The sequence below is a fragment of the Engystomops pustulosus genome, chromosome 2 (genome assembly GCF_040894005.1).
Source record: "Engystomops pustulosus chromosome 2, aEngPut4.maternal, whole genome shotgun sequence".
In the NCBI taxonomy this organism is placed as follows: Eukaryota; Metazoa; Chordata; class Amphibia; order Anura; family Leptodactylidae; genus Engystomops; species Engystomops pustulosus.
The window spans coordinates 63,587,723-63,610,023 of record NC_092412.1 but is presented as its reverse complement, the minus strand read 5'-3'; the positions used below and the strand labels follow the sequence as shown (position 1 = coordinate 63,610,023).

Genomic DNA, 22,301 nt, shown 5'->3' with positions numbered 1-22,301 from the left:
CTGTGTTATCTAGTGTTATGTAGTGACATGCTGTGAGGCTAATCAGACCCTACACAGGCTGCAAGCTACATGGTGGGACGTATTCGCAAACACAGCTCTGACATCGGCGAGGGTGTTGCAATAGGGATGCCGTTTAACAGGAACTTGTCATCAGGTTTTCACCATTAAACCTAACGACAGGTTCCCACATAAGTCTTTGTAACCTTCCCCATGCTTTTTTAAAAAAGAAAAAAAACACACGCCATCTCTCAGATCTAGCTAAAAGCACTTTAAATGTACCTAGCACCTTGCCAGGAGACCCACTGAGTCGCAATGGCATGTTTTCTCTTAAGCCAAACCACTGTGTGACTCGGCTCAGCTTCTTCATTCCACCTCCCTCAGGAAACAGTTGGAAGTTTAACTCACTGAAGAGAATTCCTGAGGAAGGGGGAGATTGAGGGAGTTAATAGAGACATTGGGGGTCATTTACTTACCTGGTCCTGTCACGATCCAGCAGCGCGTTCTCCGACGAAGATTCGGGTCTTCACTAAGGTTGTGCACCCGATGTCCACCAGGTGTCGCTGCTGCGCCGAGGTCCGCCAGAGTTCACCAGCCTATTCCTGGTGCATGTGAGTGATTGATTTGGCGGCGCAATTAATTTTTTAAATTCTACGTTTTTTCCGAATCCGTCAGGTTTCCGACGGCCACAACCCCCGATTTCTGTCACGTGAGAGCTGGAGCTATTGCGCCAAAATCCAATCGCGTGCGCTGAATTCCGCCAGCAATGCACGGAAAAAGTCGGGAAACCCGATGAAAGTGCGGCTGCGGACCCCTTAGGAAATGAGCCCCATTGGCTGTATGTGACTTGCACACAGCCATCCTCATCAACCTTATTCCCACCTCCCTCAGGAATTCTCTTTAGTTATTCACACTGATTGAATATCTCTCTCCTCTCTCTCTCATCTCAGTGGGGCAGATTTACCCGGTCCTGTCGCGATCCATCGGCGCGTTGTCTGTGGAGGATTCGGGTCTTCCAGCGATTCACTAAGGTAGTGCGCCCCATGTCCTCCAGGTGTCGCTGCTGCGCTGAAGTCCGTCAGAACTCACTGGAGTTCATCATCCGTTGCTGGGTGCAGGTAAGCGCGTGTCAAGCAACACTTTTTTTTTCCAGGCAGATAGATTTAGCACCTAAACGAGTTGCTGAATAACATTTCCCATATGTCTACTTTACATGGACATCATTTTTGAAATGTCTGGATAATTTATTTCCGTATCATGCGGCTTACAAATAGAATATCGATTTTTTTTTTTTCCGTATTTTCAGAATTTACTATTTTGCAGATAAATACTGTTTTGAATGAAATTTTACATATTTAACAAAACCCCCTATATAACCAACCCATTTTCAAATCTGCACCCCTCAAACTATCAGAAACAGCTTTTAGGAAGATTGTTAACCCCTTGAGATCTTCATAGTAATTGAATCAAAATGGAGGTGAAATTTAGAATGGTCAAATTTTGACGGTTATACGTTCATTTAGTCCTAAAATTTACACATTTCCAAAAGACAAAGAGAAAATCTCCTGATTACAGGGACCCCCCACATGTGGCCGTTTTATGGGCACACAACGAGGCGCAGAAGGGAAGGAGCGCCCTGCAGCTGCCAGGATTTTAGTTTCCTCGTTGGCCCCTTTTGCAGACTCTAAAATTTTTGCTTTTTCGTTATTAGGCTCATGTGGCGGCATTTTTTTGTGGGATGAGATGCTTTTTCCAGAGTTACCATTTTTGGGTTGGTATTCCCAATTATTGAAAACTCTTTTTGAGAGCAGGACTAGAAAAGCTTCAATTCTGTACTGGATTTTTAACTTTTTTTTGTGTGTTCACCGTATAGCCCAATAATCATGTTATCTTTATTCTATGGGTCGATACGATTACGGGGAAACCATACTTGAATATTTTTTCTTACGTTTTACAAAATTTTTAAACTAAAACCCTTATGTGGGAAAAATCTATCATTTTTGCATTGCTGTATATATGTGGGGTTTGTGTTATTATTTAGACTTTTTTTTGTGTTATGTCTCTTTATATGTTATGGGGCTTATGGGCATTTTTATTGATTTATTACTTTATTTTTTATTGAAAAACATGTTTTTCTAATTTTTTACTTTTTCCACCACGGGACATGAATAAGCAATCATCTGATTGCTTGTTAATGATAATACCCTGCAATACTGATGTACATGCATAGGCTGACACTATCCCGCTAAGATGACGTCACAGATGCCATCTTTCAGGCAGTGCCAGCAGGCAGCTCTGGGGTCCTGATCAGACCCCAGGGTTGACATAGCAACAATCGGCACCCCCCGTAAATGGTGTGGGGGAAAGACCCCAAAGGCAGCCGGCACCCCGTGTTTCCCGATGCCGGTTTGGCTCCGATCCAGGGCTGAGCCAGCATCAGTAGCTCGGCGGATATAGTCGCTGAGCCCTAAGTCACAGCACTCACTGGCGGATATATCCGCCGCGGATTGCTAAGGGGTTAATACAGGAAGGACTGTCTACATCTGTCATTAGCACCATTCTAGCTTACCGGAAAACTGCAACTATTGCTGTTTATAACAGTTTAGGACACTTACAAAAGATGGTGCATCTCTAAGAATAGTTTTTTTCATGATTTTGCCTCAATTCTGCAGTTTCTACAAGATGGTTTTGAACGTGGACTAAGATACAACACATTAAAGGTCCATTGTATGGCTAATTTGTAAAGGAATTCGGCAATTAAATATTTAGAAAAAAATATATATGTGGTTAGTACAGGTATAACATGTAATAGGTTTGTATATAGGTGTAATATGTGATGTGTATGTAGGTAAACATGTAAACGGTGTGTGTATATATACAGTATAGGTGTAATATGTGATGTATATACAGGTATAACATGTAATAGGTTTGTATATAGGTGTAATATGTGATGTGTATGTAGGTAAACATGTAAACGGTGTGTGTATATATACAGTATAGGTGTAATATGTGATGTATATACAGGTATAACATGTAATAGGTGTGTATATAGGTGTAATATGTGATGCGTATACAGGTATAACATGTAATTGGTGTATATATATACAGTATAGGTGTAATATGTGATGCGTATACAGGTATAACATGTAATAGGTGTGTATATAGGTGTAATATGTGATGCGTATACAGGTATAACATGTAATTGGTGTATATATAGGTATAATATGTGATGTGTGTGTGTATATACAGGTATAACATGTTATGGATGTATGTATCCATGACAAGGCCTGGAAAGGTTTTAACACCTACCACCAGGCTCGGATTGTAAACCATGCATACTGACATACTGTGTGTGCCCTAAACTGGCAGCTTTTGTTTTAGATTATAATGCCCTTGTTATTACAAAAAAGAAGGTTTTTAAAATCATGCAAATTAGCCTGAGGGGCTATGGATATCAGAAGCTCCACAATCTTATTTTCATAATTTTAGAAAAATTTATTTTTTGGGGAAAAACAAGGGCTCAAGAAGCTAAAAGAAGAACAGACCCTGCCAGATGGGGCACACACCAGTATGTCAGTATTCTAAGTTTACAATCCTTCATCCTGGTGGTAGGTGTCCTTTAAAGTGCAAATATTTTTAACTAGTTTGCGTAATAAGCGGTATAGGGGCTATAACCTTTTTTTGTGTATTTTTTTATTGCTTGGGGGCTGTATATAGTTATTACTGGGAGGCTTTATGTATTTATTGCTGTGGGCGCTGATAGTGATTGCTGGGGGTGGTATATTGATGTTCCCTATCTGGACAGCATTCAATGGAGGCCTCACCAGACTTTGCATCCAGGGGCCCGCACCAACCTTAATCCAAACCTGGCGCATATTCATGTGCAGGAAGCCACATTGGGTAAAGCCTTCCCTGCTAAAGTCTATGGATGTCCTTTTGTTGGACACTGAAATGAATCGGCAAATAAGAAGTAGCTGCATACTGATTCATGGCAGGTTTTGTGGATAGATTTGTACATCCCCTTATAAGATAGAAGCATACATTAGAAGACACCAAAATAGATGATTGTTTCACTGGTTTATGGGCACACAGTTATGTTTCTGCTCCTAGGAAATAGACACATTGGGGCACATTTACTTACAAAGTCACCTGAGTTCAATAAAAATGCATTGTTCGTCTATAATGCTGCATCTGGCGATTCACTAAGATGCGCCAGAAATCATGAATGTGGCGTGACAGAGTTCACCATCTCTTATGTGGTGCACTTTTAACATGTGTTCGACACAATTTGAAAGTTGTGTTGCATGGAAGCCACCGCAGACATTTCTTAAATACCTGTGCAAGCCGTTGTAGCCATGAAGAATGTGCACAGTCCGATAAAAGTGCAGTGGGCAACCCATTCCCTTTTATCAGGAGTATTAAAACAGAAATGTTTAAACTCTGCAGTGTCTAAAAAAAAGAGGAATACTGTATATACTCGAGTATAAGCCGACCCGAGTACAAGCCAAGACCCCTAATTTTACCACCAAAAACTGGGAAAACCTATTGACTTGAGTATAAGCCAAGGGTAGGAAATGCATTGGTCACATACCCCCCTGTATATAGCCAGCCAGCCCCCTATAGTATACAGTCTGCCCCCTGTAGTATACAGCTTTCCCAGCCTGCTTCCAGTAGTATACAGCCAGCCCAGCTTGCCCCTAGTAGTATACAGCCAGACCAGCCTGCCCCCAGTAGTATACAGCATGCCCCCAGTAGTATACAGCCAGCCCAGCTTGCCCCCAGTAGTAAACAGCCTGCCACCAGTAGTATACAGCCTGCCCCCAGTAGTATACAGCCTGCCCCCAGTAGTATACAGCCACCTCAGCCTGCCCAGCATTAAAAAAAAAAACTTATATACTCACCCTCCGGTGGCCCCGATATGCAGCGGTGCTCCCCCGATGTCCGCACGGCTCGACTTGTGTATAAGCCGAGGGGACGTTTTTCAGCACATTTTTTGTGCTGAAAAACTCGGCTTATACATGAGTATATACGGTTAGATTTTGACACACAGAGCATTAAATGTACGCTTCCACTTACATTGTTCATAATATTGCTGGCCATAACTTTCTTTAACTTCTGCGGTTAGATTTTCCCAAAATTGCCTCATCTGATTTGTAAAAAAGTCAACTGAGAGGGTCATTCTTGTTTGGAAAGCGCCCGGTTCTATGAGAGAAACTTGCACTCCAAAATCACGTAATTCCCTCCTGTAGAAAAAAAAAATATATAATGGTATATACATTGTTATTGGAAGTTTCATCAAAAGCACCTCTGATTTTAGCTTTAATAAGCTTCAGTTATTCTAACAGGAATAATAAAAATACATTAAAATAGATCTACTCTAGACGTTACTTACCTCTATGCTCAATGTGACAGGAACCAGGTCACAGAAACAATAAGATAAGCCTTCTATGTGCACATGCCCTGACTGTGTTTTGAATGGTCAGCGGACCCTACAATACAATCAGCCAATCATAGGGCAACCAGAGTTATAAGACAAATTCCCTGTGGGCTACACAGTGCACACCCGGTATCCTGGTATGGTAATGACTTTCTAGTATTGTTTTAGAGCCGTCCATCTTAGCAAGCTAAGGCTTGTATACACTCACCGTCCACTTTATTAGGTACACCTGTCCAACTGCTCGTTAACACTTAATTTCTAATCAGCCAATCACATGGCGGCAACTCAGTGCATTTAGGCATGTAGACATGGTCAAGATAATCTCCTGCAGTTCTAACTGAGCATCAGTATGGGGAAGAAAGGTGATTTGAGTGCCTTTGAACGTGGCATGGTTGTTGGTGCCAGAAGGGCTGGTCTGAGTATTTCAGAAACTGCTGATCTACTGGGATTTTCACGCACAACCATCTCTAGGGTTTACAGAGAATGGTCCGAAAAAGAAAAAACATCCAGTGAGCGGCAGTTCTGTGGGCGGAAATGCCTTGTTGATGCCAGAGGTCAGAGGAGAATGGGCAGACTGGTTCGAGCTGATAGAAAGGCAACAGTGACTCAAATCGCCACCCGTTACAACCAAGGTAGGCAGAAGAGCATCTCTGAACGCACAGTACGTCGAACTTTGAGGCAGAAGGGCTACAGCAGCAGAAGACTACACCGGGTGCCACTCCTTTCAGCTAAGAACAGGAAACTGAGGCTACAATTTGCACAAGCTCATCGAAATTGGACAGTAGAAGATTGGAAAAACGTTGCCTGGTCAGATGAGTCTCGATTTCTGCTGCAACATTCGGATGGTAGGGTCAGAATTTGGTGTCAACAACATGAAAGCATGGATCCATCCTGCCTTGTATCAACGGTTCAGGCTGGTGGTGGTGGTGTCATGGTGTGGGGAATATTTTCTTGGCACTCTTTGGGCCCCTTGGTACCAATTGAGCATCGTTGCAATGCCACAGCCTACCTGAGTATTGTTGCTGACCATGTCCATCCCTTTATGACCACAATGTACCCAACATCTGATGGCTACTTTCAGCAGGATAATGGGCCATGTCATAAAGCTGGAATCATCTCAGACTGGTTTCTTGAACATGACAATGAGTTCACTGTACTCAAATGGCCTCCACAGTCACCAGATCTCAATCCAATAGAGCATCTTTGGGATGTGGTGGAACGGGAGATTCACATCATGGATGTGCAGCCGACAAATCTGTGGCAACTGTGTGATGCCATCATGTCAATATGGACCAAAATCTCTGAGGAATGCTTCCAGCACCTTGTTGAATCTATGCCACGAAGAATTGAGGCAGTTCTGAAGGCAAAAGGGGGTCCAACCCGTTACTAGCATGGTGTACCTAATAAAGTGGCCGGTGAGTGTATAGCTGTCTTCTACCTCTAGTTACTAGGTCTCCTACTCCATACGGATTCATTTTATTCCCTATGGCACTTTGCTTGTTCTATATGTGGCTATGCACTGTTTTTAATCATGTATTCCCATTGTACAACTACCATGCTTTGTAAATTTGCTGTTATTAATAATTTTTTGCATAACTAATAAAATGTATTTAATATTTATAATTGCTTGTGAGCATAGTACCAATTTGTATTTTTTGATTCTAACTGGGGATAGTTTACTCCATATCCCCCAGTATTGGTAGATAGCTGTTAAATTTTGCTAATATGCAAACAAAACATGAAAATGGAATTCTGTCATACATTTAGTAGCTAAATATTGCGTTTCATAAATGTAGCACTAGAAACATCTTAGAACTTCATCAAATTGCAGTAATATATTACACAGATATTTCTACATATTTTAGCTTTGTGCTTTGCTGTACAATAGTTGTATAGGTTTGTGCTTTGCCTCTATTGGGACAAGTTTATGACTGGAGAAAAGTCTAGCATTAGTTGTGTTGATATTTACATAAAGACACATGCTCTTGCTTGTGTGCCCATTTATCAAGCAGTATTGCCTGGCAGATATTGGTTTATCTTGATTATATTTGTATAATAGATTAGTGACTTCAATGTGAGCTATCTTTAGCACAGCAAAAAAACAAAACAGGTAAATATAATTTTTAGCAATAGGTCAATATCACACTGAAAGCAACCATATAGCAATTGTTCTTCAGACCAATTTCTTCAACTTTTATATGACTAAATATGTATTTAATGATTACATCTTATGCTATATGAATCTAGTGAACCTCTCACCATATGTGTTATTTGTTGGTTGAATCTATGCTGCAATGTTTCTCGAGATTTGAATTTACTTTCCTATTTTGGCCACTGTATCCATGATTTAGCTTATGAATATTCATCTTAATTGTTATATCAGTGTTACACTTGTATAAGTGACTACGCTACTGCCAGAAATATCATGTTTTGTACCTTGCTAGTGCATATAGAATAAGATTCAGTCGCGTAATTTTACATTGCTTTTCTGTGTACTGATAAATATAATCAAGTATCCGCACCTGCTAATCTTACGAATATCGGGCATATACAAAGCTCTGATATATGTATAAAGCGTGGATAGAGTAATGTTGGCGACTTTATCTTATTTATATTTGGCCTTCGGGCAAGTGACATAGCGGATGGATTCCCTGGGCGTATACTTACCCAGCCTGTTGAGCGTCATAACCGAGGATGCGGCCCTCCGCTGCCATGTGACCGGTCACGTGATTATCACGTGATTGTTAATAGTCACGTGACAGTGGGCAGGATTTAGTGGACTGAGCGCGACAGCTTATTTAAAACAGCCGGACATGTGCAGTAGACTCCTGCACACGCCAGCCACGCAACCGGTTTTCACTATGCCGGGCTGTATGAGAAATGGAGACACTGTTCTGTTTTTTAGCATCATATCTAACAAGAGTACTACTACAATTTTTGGTCCCCTGATGAATCTGCATTACAGCAGACGAAACATGTTGGGATTTTGATATATTTCAGGGACAGCTGTGGACCGTCCTTATTAGGACGGGAGTTTGGGCATCGATAAGGACATTATAGCATATAAGGGACACATAAGGGACACATACACTCCTCTGAACGATAGAATTGAGCCGGCTTCCACTACCCTCCAGGATTGGTAGTGGATCCCACTATGATCCCACATGGAGTGATAGGGTGTATGATATGCTATATGATTGATGCACTTTTTGTTTTTTTATATATGCGGTAGTCTGGGGATATACTGATACATATACAGATCACCATGTATTCATCTAAGGTGTAATTATGGATTTATTACACTGCATGCATGAGGATGTACCCAATTATCCTCACATAAGATACTATTTCTCCCTCTAAATATACCTGACATCTCTTTATAGCAGTGATGGCGAACCTTTTAGAGACCAAGTGCCCAAACTGCAAACCAAAGTCTACGCTATCATTGCAGAGTGCCAACCCGGCTATTGAGCCTATAATTACCGACAATCCCCCTCTATAAGGGACATATAATAAAGTAGTATCATGACCATTACCAGTACAACATGATAAATACCACCATACTGATAATAAACAGACCAATATCACCAATAATATCACTAAGCAGCAGCAAATACAGTGAGGGACACTACCCCCATCTAGTGAGGAGCACTACCCCCATCTAGTGAGGAGCACTACCCCCATCTAGTGAGGAGCACTACCCCCATCTAGTGAGGAGCACTACCCCCATCTAGTGAGGAGCACTACCCCCATCTAGTGAGGAGCACTACCCCCATCCAGTGAGGAGCACTACCCCCATCCAGTGAGGAGCACTACCCCCATCTAGTGAGGAGCACTACCCCCATCTAGTGAGGAGCACTACCCCCATCTAGTGAGGAGCACTACCCCCATCTAGTGAGGAGCACTACCCCCATCTAGTGAGGAGCACTACCCCCATCTAGTGAGGAGCACTACCCCCATCTAGTGAGGAGCACTACCCCCATCCAGTGAGGAGCACTACCCCCATCCAGTGAGGAGCACTACCCCCATCCAGTGAGGAGCACTACCCCCATCTAGTGAGGAGCACTACCCCCATCTAGTGAGGAGCACTACCCCCATCCAGTGAGGAGCACTACCCCCATCCAGTGAGGAGCACTACCCCCATCCAGTGAGGAGCACTACCCCCATCTAGTGAGGAGCACTACCCCCATCTAGTGAGGAGCACTACCCCCATCCAGTGAGGAGCACTACCCCCATCCAGTGAGGAGCACTACCCCCATCCAGTGAGGAGCACTACCCCCATCCAGTGAGGAGCACTACCCCCATCCAGTGAGGGACACTACCCCCATCCAGTGAGGAGCACTACCCCCATCTAGTGAGGAGCACTACCCCCATCCAGTGAGGAGCACTACCCCCATCTAGTGAGGAGCACTACCCCCATCCAGTGAGGGACACTACCCCCATCCAGTGAGGAGCACTACCCCCATCTAGTGAGGAGCACTACCCCCATCCAGTGAGGAGCACTACCCCCATCCAGTGAGGGACACTACCCCCATACAGTGAGGAGCACTACCCCCATACAGTGAGGAGCACTACCCCCATCCAGTGAGGAGCACTACCCCCATCCAGTGAGGAGCACTACCCCCATCCAGTGAGGAGCACTACCCCCATCCAATGAGGGACACTACCCTCATCCAGTGAGGAGCACTACCCCCATCCAGTGAGGAGCACTACCCCCATCCAGTGAGGAACACTGCCACCATCCACTGAGGAGCACTACCCCCATCCAGTGAGGAACACTACCCCCATCCACTGAGGAACACTGCCTCCATCCACTGAGGAACACTACCCCCATCCACTGAGGAACACTACCCCCATCCACTGAGGAACACTGCCACCATCCACTGAGGAACACTGCCACCATCCACTGAGGAACACTACCCCCATCCAGTGAGGAGCACTACCCCCATCCACTGAGGAACACTGCCACCATCCACTGAGGAGCACTACCCCCATCCACTGAGGAGCACTACCCCCATCCACTGAGGAACACTACCCCCATCCACTGAGGATCACTACCTCCATCCACTGAGGAGCACTACCCCCATCCACTGAGGAACACTACCCCCATCCAGTGAGGAGCACTACCCCCATCCACTGAGGAACACTACCACCATCCACTGAGGATCACTACCTCCATCCACTGAGGAACACTACCCCCATCCACTGAGGAACACTACCCCCATCCACTGAGGAACACTACCCCCATCCACTGAGGAACACTACCCCCATCCACTGAGGAACACTACCCCCATCCACTGAGGAACACTACCCCCATCCACTGAGGAGCACTACCCCCATCCACTGAGGAGCACTACCCCCATCCACTGAGGAGCACTACCCCCATCCACTGAGGAGCACTACCCCCATCCACTGAGGAGCACTACCCCCATCCACTGAGGAGCACTACCCCCATCCACTGAGGAGCACTACCCCCATCCACTGAGGAGCACTACCCCCATCCACTGAGGAGCACTACCCCCATCTAGTGAAGAGCACTACCCCCATCCAGTGAGGAGCACTACCCCCATCTAGTGAAGAGCACTACCCCCATACAGTGACCAAATATCAGGGGCAATATGAAGGATTGTTGAATTCAATTTGGAGGGGGGCACCTGTGCCATGCTGTCAGTGAGGGCAGTGTAGTGCACCCTGGCATCACTGGCAGCATGGCACAGCAACAAGGGATCCAGCCAGGGGCAGTAGATTTGTGACCATGGGAAGCTGTCATACAGGGCAGTTTGGGACACTAAACAATAAGGACCTGTAGTTGTTTAGTGTCCCAAAGCTGCCTGCTGCCTGTGTAACGCACACAGAACAGCTGCTGCTTCCATGTACTCACCGGGCGTTGTGTAAGCTCCGGATGTTCTGCCCTCATTCTCACGGAGTTCCCGGCTGCAGGGGAGGAGGGGGAGGGAGTTGAGGGGCGGGCACTGACTTGCTCTGTGTCTAAGGCAGCACTTGTGAGCACAGAGCAGGTCAGATGCAGACTACAGTATGAGAGATCACTGAAGCTCTCGGCAAGCGGCAGATTTTCCTGCATTGCCTGAGCTGCAGTGATTAACAGGGAAATGGAACGGGAAGATGGTACGCGTGCCCACAGAGAGGGCTGTGCGTGCCCTCTCTGGCACGCGTGCCATAGGTTCGCCACCACTGCTTTATAGTATCAGGTCATGACTCCGCATAAGGTTATACTTTTCTGATGTGTATGTATTTACATGTCTGTCTCTCCATGCTGCACAATAGGCATATATTATGACCTTTTGTTGCTTTTTGGATGGTGGAGATATTGTACTTTCTTAGGGATGTAGGTGATAGCAATTTTTTTGAGTATTAGTAAGAGTAAAACGGTTTAATATATCTGTAATAAAAGTTATATTTTATGATACTCACCATGAATTTTCATGTGGTGATAGGTACAGCCTCTTTCATTACGTAATTACCCTTGTGGTGACTGCAAAGATTGGCTCTATTTATCTCTACTATTGTTACAGAATTCACCATAGGGGATGAATATTTTTAAATTGGATTGGGCTTTATCGAACATAAGTATACTTAAAGGGGCAAATTTAATTACCGGGTCCTGTCGCGATCCCCAATTCAGACGGTCTGACGAAGATTAAGTCTGTCGCGATTCACGAAGCTCGTGCGCCCCAGTTCCTGCATGCGTTGCTTCCCCGCCAAGGTCCGCCGGAGTTCACCTTCTTCCCGGTGCTTGTAAGTGTGTGTCTAATTCTAAATGTTAAATCCCGCGCGCAGTCAGAATCCATCGGGTTGTCCGACGGCCCGCCCCCTGATTTGTATTGCATGCAAGCCGGCGCCGATGCGCCAAAATCCGATTGCATGCAACACAATCCCTGGCGCGATGCGGCCCAAAACGGAAATCGTCGGGAGACCTGACGAAAATGCTCTCCGCGGACCCTTAGTAAATGAGCCCCAATGTGTTGTGATTCATTTTTGTACTTCTATGTGCATTCATTTGTTTAAAGGAAATATACTTATTTAGTAGACACAGACTTTTATTATTTTGGAAAAACTAGCCTATTTGAATTTAATATACAATTTCATGTACCGTATAGACTAATTACCTTTAGAGGCTACTTGCGTTATGGAGTAGCCTCGGTGAGGTCTTGGTGGCTAAGGCTACTCCATGCCCCAAGTAGCTGGCCCCATGCTGCCTTCACGGACTGCTGGAACCCACTTCTTAAACATACCTGAAGTATTTTTAGGCTCCCTAGATTTTAAACCTAGTTATTTATACAGTAGATTGCTTTTCCATTGCACCTGCCTTCTGGTGTAATAGGGATAGTGGCATTACAGGCCTAGAAGACACTCCTCAAAAAATAACAGGATATACAATGCTTTGCAATCATTTTTATTGATGTTCATCTGCACCACTGTAACCAATGTTAAAAGACTATATAAAAACTCACCTTAAAGTATCAGAGAAAGCCTCCACGCCATACTTGGAGATGCAATATGCACCGCCAACTGTAGACAATCTTCCGAAAACACTAGATACATTCACAATACGTCCTTGAGCTTTCCTTACAAGAGGCAGTAGATGTAGGGTCACGTCTATCATACCAATCAAATTCACATTTATGACTTTTACAAAATCTTCCTTTTTTTGCCATTCATTGGGAGTAAAGGCAGTCATGCACCCGGCATTATTAACCAAACCCCAGAGCCCTGTGATGAAGAAAAAATAGAAGTGACTATTAAGTTACTAAAACACATGGGTCTTCAGTTCTAAAAATTGATCCTCCAATCACTTTAAAGAGGACCTGTCACCCTTAAAAACGGCACTAGGGAGTCACAGCCGGGCTATGGAGTGGCTGTGGCAGCGCCTCGGACCGCCCCCCTCATGAATGCGCCAGACCGCTTTGAGAGCGCTCCAGCATTTCTAGTGTACATCGCGGCAGTGTCTGCTTGCGTTATCGGAGGTTTGGTGGTGAACTTAAACTAATTAATTGCAATATGCTATCAAACCCTTTGAAATGCAGCAATTTGTCGCAAAACCACTTGGCGTGTCACATAGTATACGGCTTTGTGACAATGTTCTGCAAAACCTTATTTCTTCACATTTAGTGACACACATCTGAACTTGTTCTGCCAAGAAGGAAAGGAAGGATGTTTCTCTATGGGTCTTGCCCAGCATCAGAAATACAGATTCACTTTCTTTTTTTTTTCTTTTTATTTAAAAAAAACAGCACAGTGTCACTTTCTAGTTACATGAAGAAGGATAAAAGACAGGGGAAAATATAAAACCCTTTTTTTGGTCCTTTTTTTAAGTTAGTTCAAAATACTAAAAAACATGCAAATATTTTTGTGTAAATAATAAAAAACAAGCAAAAAATAATTACCTTCATTCCCAACTATTTTTGACACCCTTTCAGCAGCAGAGCTGACACTTTTGCTGTCGGTAACATCCAGTATGATGGTTTGCAGTCTACTAGAGGTCTCTTTCTTTAGGTTCTCTGCCCCATCTTCGGTCAGACAAGCAGCCAGGACCTTCATTCCACGTTTGTCTAGTTGCTTTGCCAGCAAATTTCCAAATCCGGTGTCACATCCAGTGATAAAAACATATTTCCCTGTGATATTATCCAGGATCATACTTTGTCTGTACCATCTATACAAGAAGATCAGGAGCAGGAATACCACCAGCACAAGGAGCCACATGATCAGTAAGGCAGCTGTATCCTGCAATAAAATTCAATAAGTTTTGAGATATATGTACTGGGCCAGTAAAAGATGTTGCATACAGACAAAAAATGTTACATATGCTAAAAGAATATAAAACAACATTATAAAACAGCAATAATAAAGAAAGTAAAAAGTCCTGGAGAATATGAATAATAATATTTGCCCACAAAAAGAGGTCCATGCCAGACATTGTGGGTCCCAAACCTGAACTTCAGCCAGAAGTTTGGATTCAGAGTTCGACCACTGGTAACACCTGGGATCAGATTGGGCTCTGGAATGGATCCACTCATCACTATTCACATGCAAATGACAATAACAGAAGACTGCAGACAAATCCTGCATGGGACAGGGAAAACTGTGGGGCTGCGTGTTGGCCATCTTTGGCTGTAAGAACGGCAGTGTGGTGCTATTTGTTATGGAGGTGGGCAGCCCCCAACCTCCTCCTCTCCCATGCACTGACGTATACTCACTGTTAGGCTACATTCGTGTGAATGTAGCCTTACAGTGTCGGTGCTGTTGTTTGATAGGAACTCATTGGGGGAACTTGTATCTTTATTTCTGTTATTAAAATTGTCTAATTTTCTTGTGACTTTTCTCTGCAACTTTTCCTGTCGTTTTTCAAGTATACCTTGGCATACCCCTTGTGCAGTGCCTTATTTATCTTTATTTTCCAGATTTTCTATGTAACCTTTCACTTTTTTGCTTATTTTTGCCACTTTTTTAGGCGCAAATCTGCACCTGGTCCAGGGCAGGTACAAAGGAAGATTTTTTTTATGTACCCAGTTTTAACATGTAAATTGGTATTATTTCACATGCTTTAAATGTTAAAATTTTGCACACTAAAACCATTTTATTTTTATTCATACATTTTTCCATTTACTTTTTAAAATGTATTACTTACTTCTGAGGGTGAGGTCACATGTGGCGTTTTGTCTGTTTTTAGTCATGCGTTTTCAGTCTATTAAAAAACGTGTGCGTTGTTAAAAATGCATGCGGTTTTTTGAAAAATCATTCATTTTTGTCAGTTTTAATTAAGATAATTACGAAAACCAGACAAAAACGGATGCGTTTTCAAAATAACCGCTGTTTTTTAACGGACTGAAAACGCATGACTAAAAATGGACTAAAGCGGACTAAAAACAGGTTCAAAACACGTGTGTTGTAAACGCAAATGTTAACAGTAATTTAATTAGGCAAATCAACTCAGCTGTCGTAATGTCTTTCAAAACGCAACATGTGACCTCATCCTCATGTGACCGCAGCCTCATATGTGAGGCATCACATCTCCCTGGGGTGTGACTACAGTGCTTAAAAATGCAGTTCACTGCCTCAAATCCAAAATTTAAAGCAGTGTCCGCTCCTCCATATAACCCCCTCACATGATTTGTTTCCATGTGGATTTGAGACATTTGCAACAAAAAGTTAAAAAAAAAGCCAAAATTTTCACCTGCCAAGATAAGAAAAACTGAACATGTGTCACAAGAAAAAAGGCCATACATAAGGCGCAAAAAAGACCTTCCAAATGTCTCTATTATACACCAAAGAAACAAACTATGAAACATGTCCCCAATTGTATCATAATTCACTATGATGAATTATCCACTGCACTTTGCTCAGTCTGTGGGATCTTATTAGATTAGCATCTACGAAAAGCATCTCATCTGCTGATGCCACAAAATAATATATCTGTAATCCATTTTGTTCTTCGATCAGAGTGTACAGTTCACTTTTCTTATCCATATATGGAAATGTGGTATCATCTGCACAGTACAATTTGGTGCTGTGGCCAAATGTTACATTACAGTCAAATATAATTATGGTAAATCCAGCCAGATGTGATGGATTCATTGCAAATATTAGGCCACACTGTCAGCATAGTAACTCACTGCTTACAAAGTTACTATAAATTTTCCACAGCTAAATCTGTGCTGAAAATCTGCCGCATTCAGTTACCAATTTTACATTGCTGCAAACTGAAGGTCCTTAGACCAAGGAGAATTAAAATTAACTTTTATTTTAGAAATACTTTAAAAATTCAGTAGACACACAAGTCTTATATATATGTACAGAAAGGGAGTTTTTAAAAGAAATATCGTGGCGGAAATAAAGCACTGATTTTTGACCTATGTGCGAAGGAAAGCACTATATGGAAGAAGTCAGTGGGGCAGATTTATCAAGTTGTCTGAAAGTCAGAATATTTCTAGTTGCCCATGGCAACCAATCACGGCTCCACTTTAAAGTATTCATGAGCACTGGTAAAATGAAAGCTGAGCTGTGATTGGTTGCCATGGGCAACTAGAAATATTCTGACTTTCAGACAGCTTGATAAATCTCCCCCAATGTGTGTTCACATCAGTGTGCAGGCTCGGTCTGGCCCGCCGGGGTACCAGTGAATCCCCTGGTGGGCCCCGACACCTGGCACTATGGCAAGGGCCTCTGTTTGTATCGATCAGGGGCCCCTGCCAGTGGCTGCAATAGTACTCGATGCCGCCGCAATGGTTGGGGGTGGTGGGGGGGAGAAATGTGTATGGGGTGGTGGGGTGGGGAAGAATGTGTATGGGGTTGGGGGGAAATGTGTATGGGGGGGCCTTAATAGAATCTGGAGGGGGGTGGCAATGTGTATGGGGGGGCCTGCCAGCCCCTGTAGTATATAGCCTGCCAGCCCCCTGTAGTATATAGCCTGCCAGCCCCTTGTACTATATAGCCTGCAAGCCCCCAGTAGTATATAGCCAGCCAGCCCCCTGTAGTATACAGCCTGCCAGCCCCCTGTAGTATATAGCCAGCCCCCAGTAGTATATAGCCAGCCAGCCCCCTGTAGTATATAGCCTGCCAGCCCCCAGTAGTATATAGCCTGTCAGCCCTTCTGTAGTATATAGCCTGCCAGACCCCTGCAGTATAAAGCCCACCAGCCCCCTGCAGTATATAGCCTGCCAGCCCCTTGTAGTATATAACCCGCCAGCCCCCAGTAGCATATAGCCCGCTAGCCCCCTGTAGTATATAGCCTGCCAGCCCCTTGTAGTATATAACCCGCCAGCCCCCAGTAGCATATAGCCCGCTAGCCCCCTGTAGTATATAGCCTTCCAGCCCCCAGTAGTATATAGCCTGCCAGACCCCTGTAGTATATAGCCTGCCAGACCCCTGCAGTATATAGCCTACCAGCCAGGCTATATACTACAGGGGGCTGGCAGGCTATGTAATACACACATATTTTTTAATGGCACAGTATTATTTATTCACGGACTGTAGTACAGTAATATATTTGGGGGTAACAATGTACTTTTTGATATGCTGGGGGCAAAGCCGTGTTTCTTATGTAGATTCTTTAGAAGTGTGGGACATTGTTTTATCCAGGTGACATTATACTGTAAGTAATTGTGGTATTTTTAGGGGCGCAAGGAGGGGGATCTGGTTCCCAGAGCTGAACACATCTGCCAGAAAATTCTGCAACCAGATTTTACGACGATTCTGGACGTGAAGCAGAAGACATAACACCTGTGAGGTGTCAGATCAGTACTGTACTCACTGACCAACCTTCTAGTGTGAGACAGCTCTCAGGTTATGTACTGTTATATCTATAGGGTCAGAGAGCTGGGTGTGACTTGTCTATGTGGTGCGGGACGCCATAGTATGGTTATTGTCATCAGTTTTATTGGAAGGTTGGTGCAGTGTTAACACTTACATCCCTAACCACAGCCCAGCCACCAGCAGAAAGCCCGGGAAACCAATGGTAACTCTTATACTATCCCTAACATTCATGCCCTGAGATGAGGTCAGCACTGCAGCCCCTGTACACAAATCAAGAGCAGTCACTAGCAGAGAGGGAGGGAGCAAGGGATTAGATTATCCTCTGCTTCACTGCCCCCGCTAGTGCTTAGAAATTCCCTTATCCCAGAATATTTCTATACACAACTTATTTCTATACACACCTTAGTTGTAGTATTTCCACTGCTTGAATCTGACTCTTCCTGAGCGCACATCACCTGCATACTTATTTCTGAACTGTCTTATTTGACACTTGTAAGTAGGATGCTGCTGCAGCTCAGCAAACGACTCAAATTTTGCCCAATCCCTAAGCACCACTAACATTAAAAACACACAACACACACACTCAAGCATTCTGAGTACTGAATACTACAGCCTTATACTCTGCTAACTGAATACTACAGTCTAAAGGTCTAGACCATACAAGTGGTCTTGGGTTTTTTCTACTCCCCCCTCCCCCTTCTCGTATTAGAAAATCTGCTGCAAATTCTGCCCATGTGTAAAAACCCTAAATGTATCATAAGCAGTGTAAAATAATTGTTTTCTTTTGTTTAATTCCTGCAATAATAAACTTCTAGAACTACCTAGAGGTAAATCCAAATAAACCAAAAACTCACCTGTTCAAGGGCTGATTGTATCTTGCTACCGTATGGAAAGATTCAGTTGTTCTATGGGCTGCTGCTAATGTGCTATTTCTGGCAGAACTCTTAATCTGCTGTAGGGTATGTAGCTCATCCAACAGGATGAGGAGGGAGGAGGTAGAAGCCTCTGATGCACATAACTTAGAAAATAAACTAGTTGTGAAATGGCCACCGATTACCAAAATTCTCCAAATCCTCCCTTGTGCAACTGCCTTAAGGCTACGTGCACACAAACGTTAAATAAGGATGTGTGCTACTTTTTTTTTACAGCTAGCACTCATCCCCATTCACTTTACACAAATATGTCACAAAAGATAGAGCAGGACTTATTTCAGCAGTCTTATTACTGTCAGCCAGGGCCGAATTAAAGGAGGGGCTCGAGCCCCAGGGCCCCCACCACTTTCACTTTTTAAGGGGCCCCCACCAGTTTCCGACAGTCAGAAACTCAGCTCAGCTGAGTCGCTGACTGTCTATGTGTGCAATACACAGTGGCCCGTGGCCACCCGCAACACACATAGGGGTCTAGGATGACAGCTGTGTCAGTGAGACACAGCTGCCTTCGCTGGGGGAGATCGCCGAGATCGCCATTTTCTACAGGGAACTGGCGGCTAAAGTTTACAGGCGGCTGGTGGCTTTCTACTACAGGGGTCTAGCGGCTATATACTATAGGCGTCTGGCAGTCTATATACTTCAGGGGTCTGGCAGGCTACATACTACGGGGGGCTGGCAGGCTACATACTACGGGGGGCTGGCAGGCTACATACTACAGGGGGCTGGCAGGCTACATACTACAGGGGGCTGGCAGGCTACATACTATAGGGCTATAGACCTCCAAAAACATTGCTGGAAGGGCCCCCACCAGTTTGCGCCCAGGGGCCCCCACCACCCTTAATCCGGCCCTGCTGTCAGCGACTCGCCCAAACAATGGTCCATGGATCATTTATGTCCCGTAGGATGGCACCATAACCGTTAGACTGCATTCACATGTTGCGCTTCAATTGCATTTTGAAGCTTGCATTTTACTTGGAATTTTGCCCGATCACAGATGCATTTGGAACTAAAAACTTACATTTGAGAACTTTCAACATATGTTTTGCTGGTAAATAATACAAAACACAGATAGCTAGTTCTCAAATGCAAACGTTAAGGTCTAATGTCATCCGAGTTCTGCTCCTTCCGCTTGAAAAGCAATTAAAGTGCAAGATATAAATGTGACAGAAGGGCTTATTCACAAGTCCGTTTTTTTTTTCTGACTATGCTATCCTTGATTTTCACTGATGGCACACTGATCCTATATTTTTTATGTGATTTTCCATGGATCCGTAATCCATGAAAAATATTAAGAGCCTCTTGGGGTATTCGGTATTAGTAGATTTATTCTATGGTGGTCTCTAGTATTATTGTCTGCTATAAGGTCTCCAGTATTTATCAGCTCAGGAGGTCTCCAGTATTAGTAGTTTTATGGTCTGGGGGTCTCTAGTATTTAACTGCCCTGGGTGTCTTCAGTATTATTATCTGCTATGGGGTATCCAGTATTTATCTGCTCTGGGGATTTTCAGTATTATTATCTGCTCTGGGGGTCTCCAGTATTAGTAGTTTCATGATATGCGGCTCTCCACTATTGGTAGTTACTTTTTTCATGTTTGCGGATGACCGATGATTATAGAAGTCTTTGGGTTCGCCAATAAAAACCTGATTCTGCAGTCAGTTTTTTTCACTGATGATGCTGGGGAAGCAGGTGGTTTGCCTTCTTACTGATGTTGAATAAGCTTTGCGGAAAAAAACTGAACCATGAATGAAATGAACATTAAAAAAACGCATCTGTATTTAATGGAGGCACAAAAGAAATAAACATTAGCACAGCCTATGTAATGTGCAGGCATTGGGCAGGAGGCGTTAGCTATGCCCCCTTCGTCCCCCCATCCATGCCCACTTGGTGTGGAGATGGTACGAAGGAGAAAATAATCGCAATTATGTATATTTTGCAAGAAGAAGCTCGGATAAATGGCCCCCGATTTTCTTTTCCTGAGGGTGATGCCACACATGGCATTTTGAACCCGTTTGTGGTCCGTTTTTAAGCAGTTACGTTAAAAAATGCATACGTTTTTGACAGGTTTTATCAATTATCTTAAGTAAAACTGGATGCATTTTCAAAAGCTCATGCGTTTTTTGACGGACTGCTTAAAAATGGACCAAAAACGGGTTCAAAACGCCAAGTGTGGCATCACCCTCACACCACTTCCCCAACACGTGACAGGGCAGGGCTTAGGATGGGTACACTAGGCAGTTCATAAATTCGCTAGCAGGTAATGCAAATAATTCTGTAGCTTAAATTAGGTAAGTGGGGAGTAATGCCTCTTACAACTTTTGACTGTAAAAAGTCGTATAAAACACTACACAACTTTTTAGCGTCCAAAACCCTCCGGTTTCCAAATGATAACTTTCTCCCAGAGAATTTCAGGGCAGTTTAGCCCTAAGGGTGATGGTACACGTGGGCGTTCTGAACCTGTTTTTAAGCCGTTTTTAAGCAGTTCGTTAAAAACGCATGCGTTAAAAAACGCATCAGTTTTTGACAGGTTTGACCAATTAGACAGTTTTTAACGCATGCATTTTTAAACGGACTGCTTAAAAACGGGCCAAAAATGGGTTCAAAACGCCATGTGTGCCATCATCCTAAGGGTGCATTCACACGTTCAGTATTTCAGATGCAGTTTTTAAAGCCAAAAGCAGGTGTGGATCATAATGGCAATGAGCATATCATTGAGAGATGCTACTTCTCTTTTTTTTCACTCAACTCCTGATTTGGACATTGGAAACTGCATCTGAAAAACTGAACGTGAGGACACGACTGTAGGAGGACGTATGTACGGCTGCAAATTTGCGGCCATACCTACATCCCCCATAGATGGCAATGGTCGCACAGAGCCACATACATGGGGAAAAGATAGGACTTGTCCTATCTTTCCCCGTGTTATTGCCCGTACGCAATGCATTGGCTCTCCTCTCCATCGCGGCGGACGTGTGCCCCTCTTACATTGACCTATGCCTGCACGGCTATGGCCAAAGTGCTTTCTTGGGGCATTTTTAAACTCACTAAAAATGCATTTGAAAATGCACTTAGATAGGACCAAGAACGCACAGTGTGACCACACCCTAAAGCTCTGTTCAGAATTTTTGGTGGTTGCTACTAAAGTGTCAGTACTATACTTATTAGAAATGAAAACATTTGTAAGGCATCTTCTATTTGAATATTTAGATAATGCTTTATACTTGCCCACTTTTTGGATTGCACTATCCCTAGGCAATGATTTCCGTAGCAGATTGGAAGATAACAATCTCCTGGTGAGGATTGAGTTTCAGCAATTCCTGGTGGTAAGCATTGCCTGATTTTGGATGATCAGCAGTTCACATCATGTTTATAAGTGGGTTGAAAAAGTGTAAGCATACAAATTCAGATTGGAATCTAAAACCAGGAGTGGATAAATGGAAATGAAAAGGAGTAGCATCACTCCTTCATACTTTCTCTCTTGGCATGATTCGCCAGGCTTTGGCTTCAAAAATTGCATCAATGAACCTGAACACCTGAAGTCGGCTCCAGGGCTGGGTGCATCTTTTTAAGACTGTATTCAAACTGCACTTGCTCTTGCTCAACAAAGCTATTTTGCTTAACATTATACCTTTACATGCCAACTGTAAGCTTATATAATTCATATTAGTCA

At 43.7% G+C, this 22,301-nt stretch overlaps 1 protein-coding gene across 2 annotated transcripts in view; it reads right to left on the bottom strand.

The window, feature by feature from the left end:
* Window positions 1-22,005, bottom strand: part of LOC140117828 (short-chain dehydrogenase/reductase family 9C member 7-like) — a 40,948-nt gene extending 18,943 nt beyond the window's left edge. The window contains exons 1-4 of one of the 2 annotated variants that reach the window (XM_072134941.1): window positions 21,857-22,005; window positions 13,840-14,176; window positions 12,907-13,165; window positions 5,074-5,240 (exon numbers count right to left, since the gene is read on the bottom strand). In XM_072134941.1, coding sequence (XP_071991042.1) covers window positions 5,074-5,240; window positions 12,907-13,165; window positions 13,840-14,155 — 742 coding nt within the window. In that variant the 5' untranslated portion in view covers window positions 14,156-14,176; window positions 21,857-22,005. Of the gene's footprint in view, window positions 1-5,073; window positions 5,241-12,906; window positions 13,166-13,839; window positions 14,177-18,558; window positions 18,716-21,856 lie in introns of those variants that run through there. The other variant, XM_072134940.1, reaches the window with a different exon arrangement.
* Window positions 22,006-22,301: the final 296 nt, after the last annotated feature.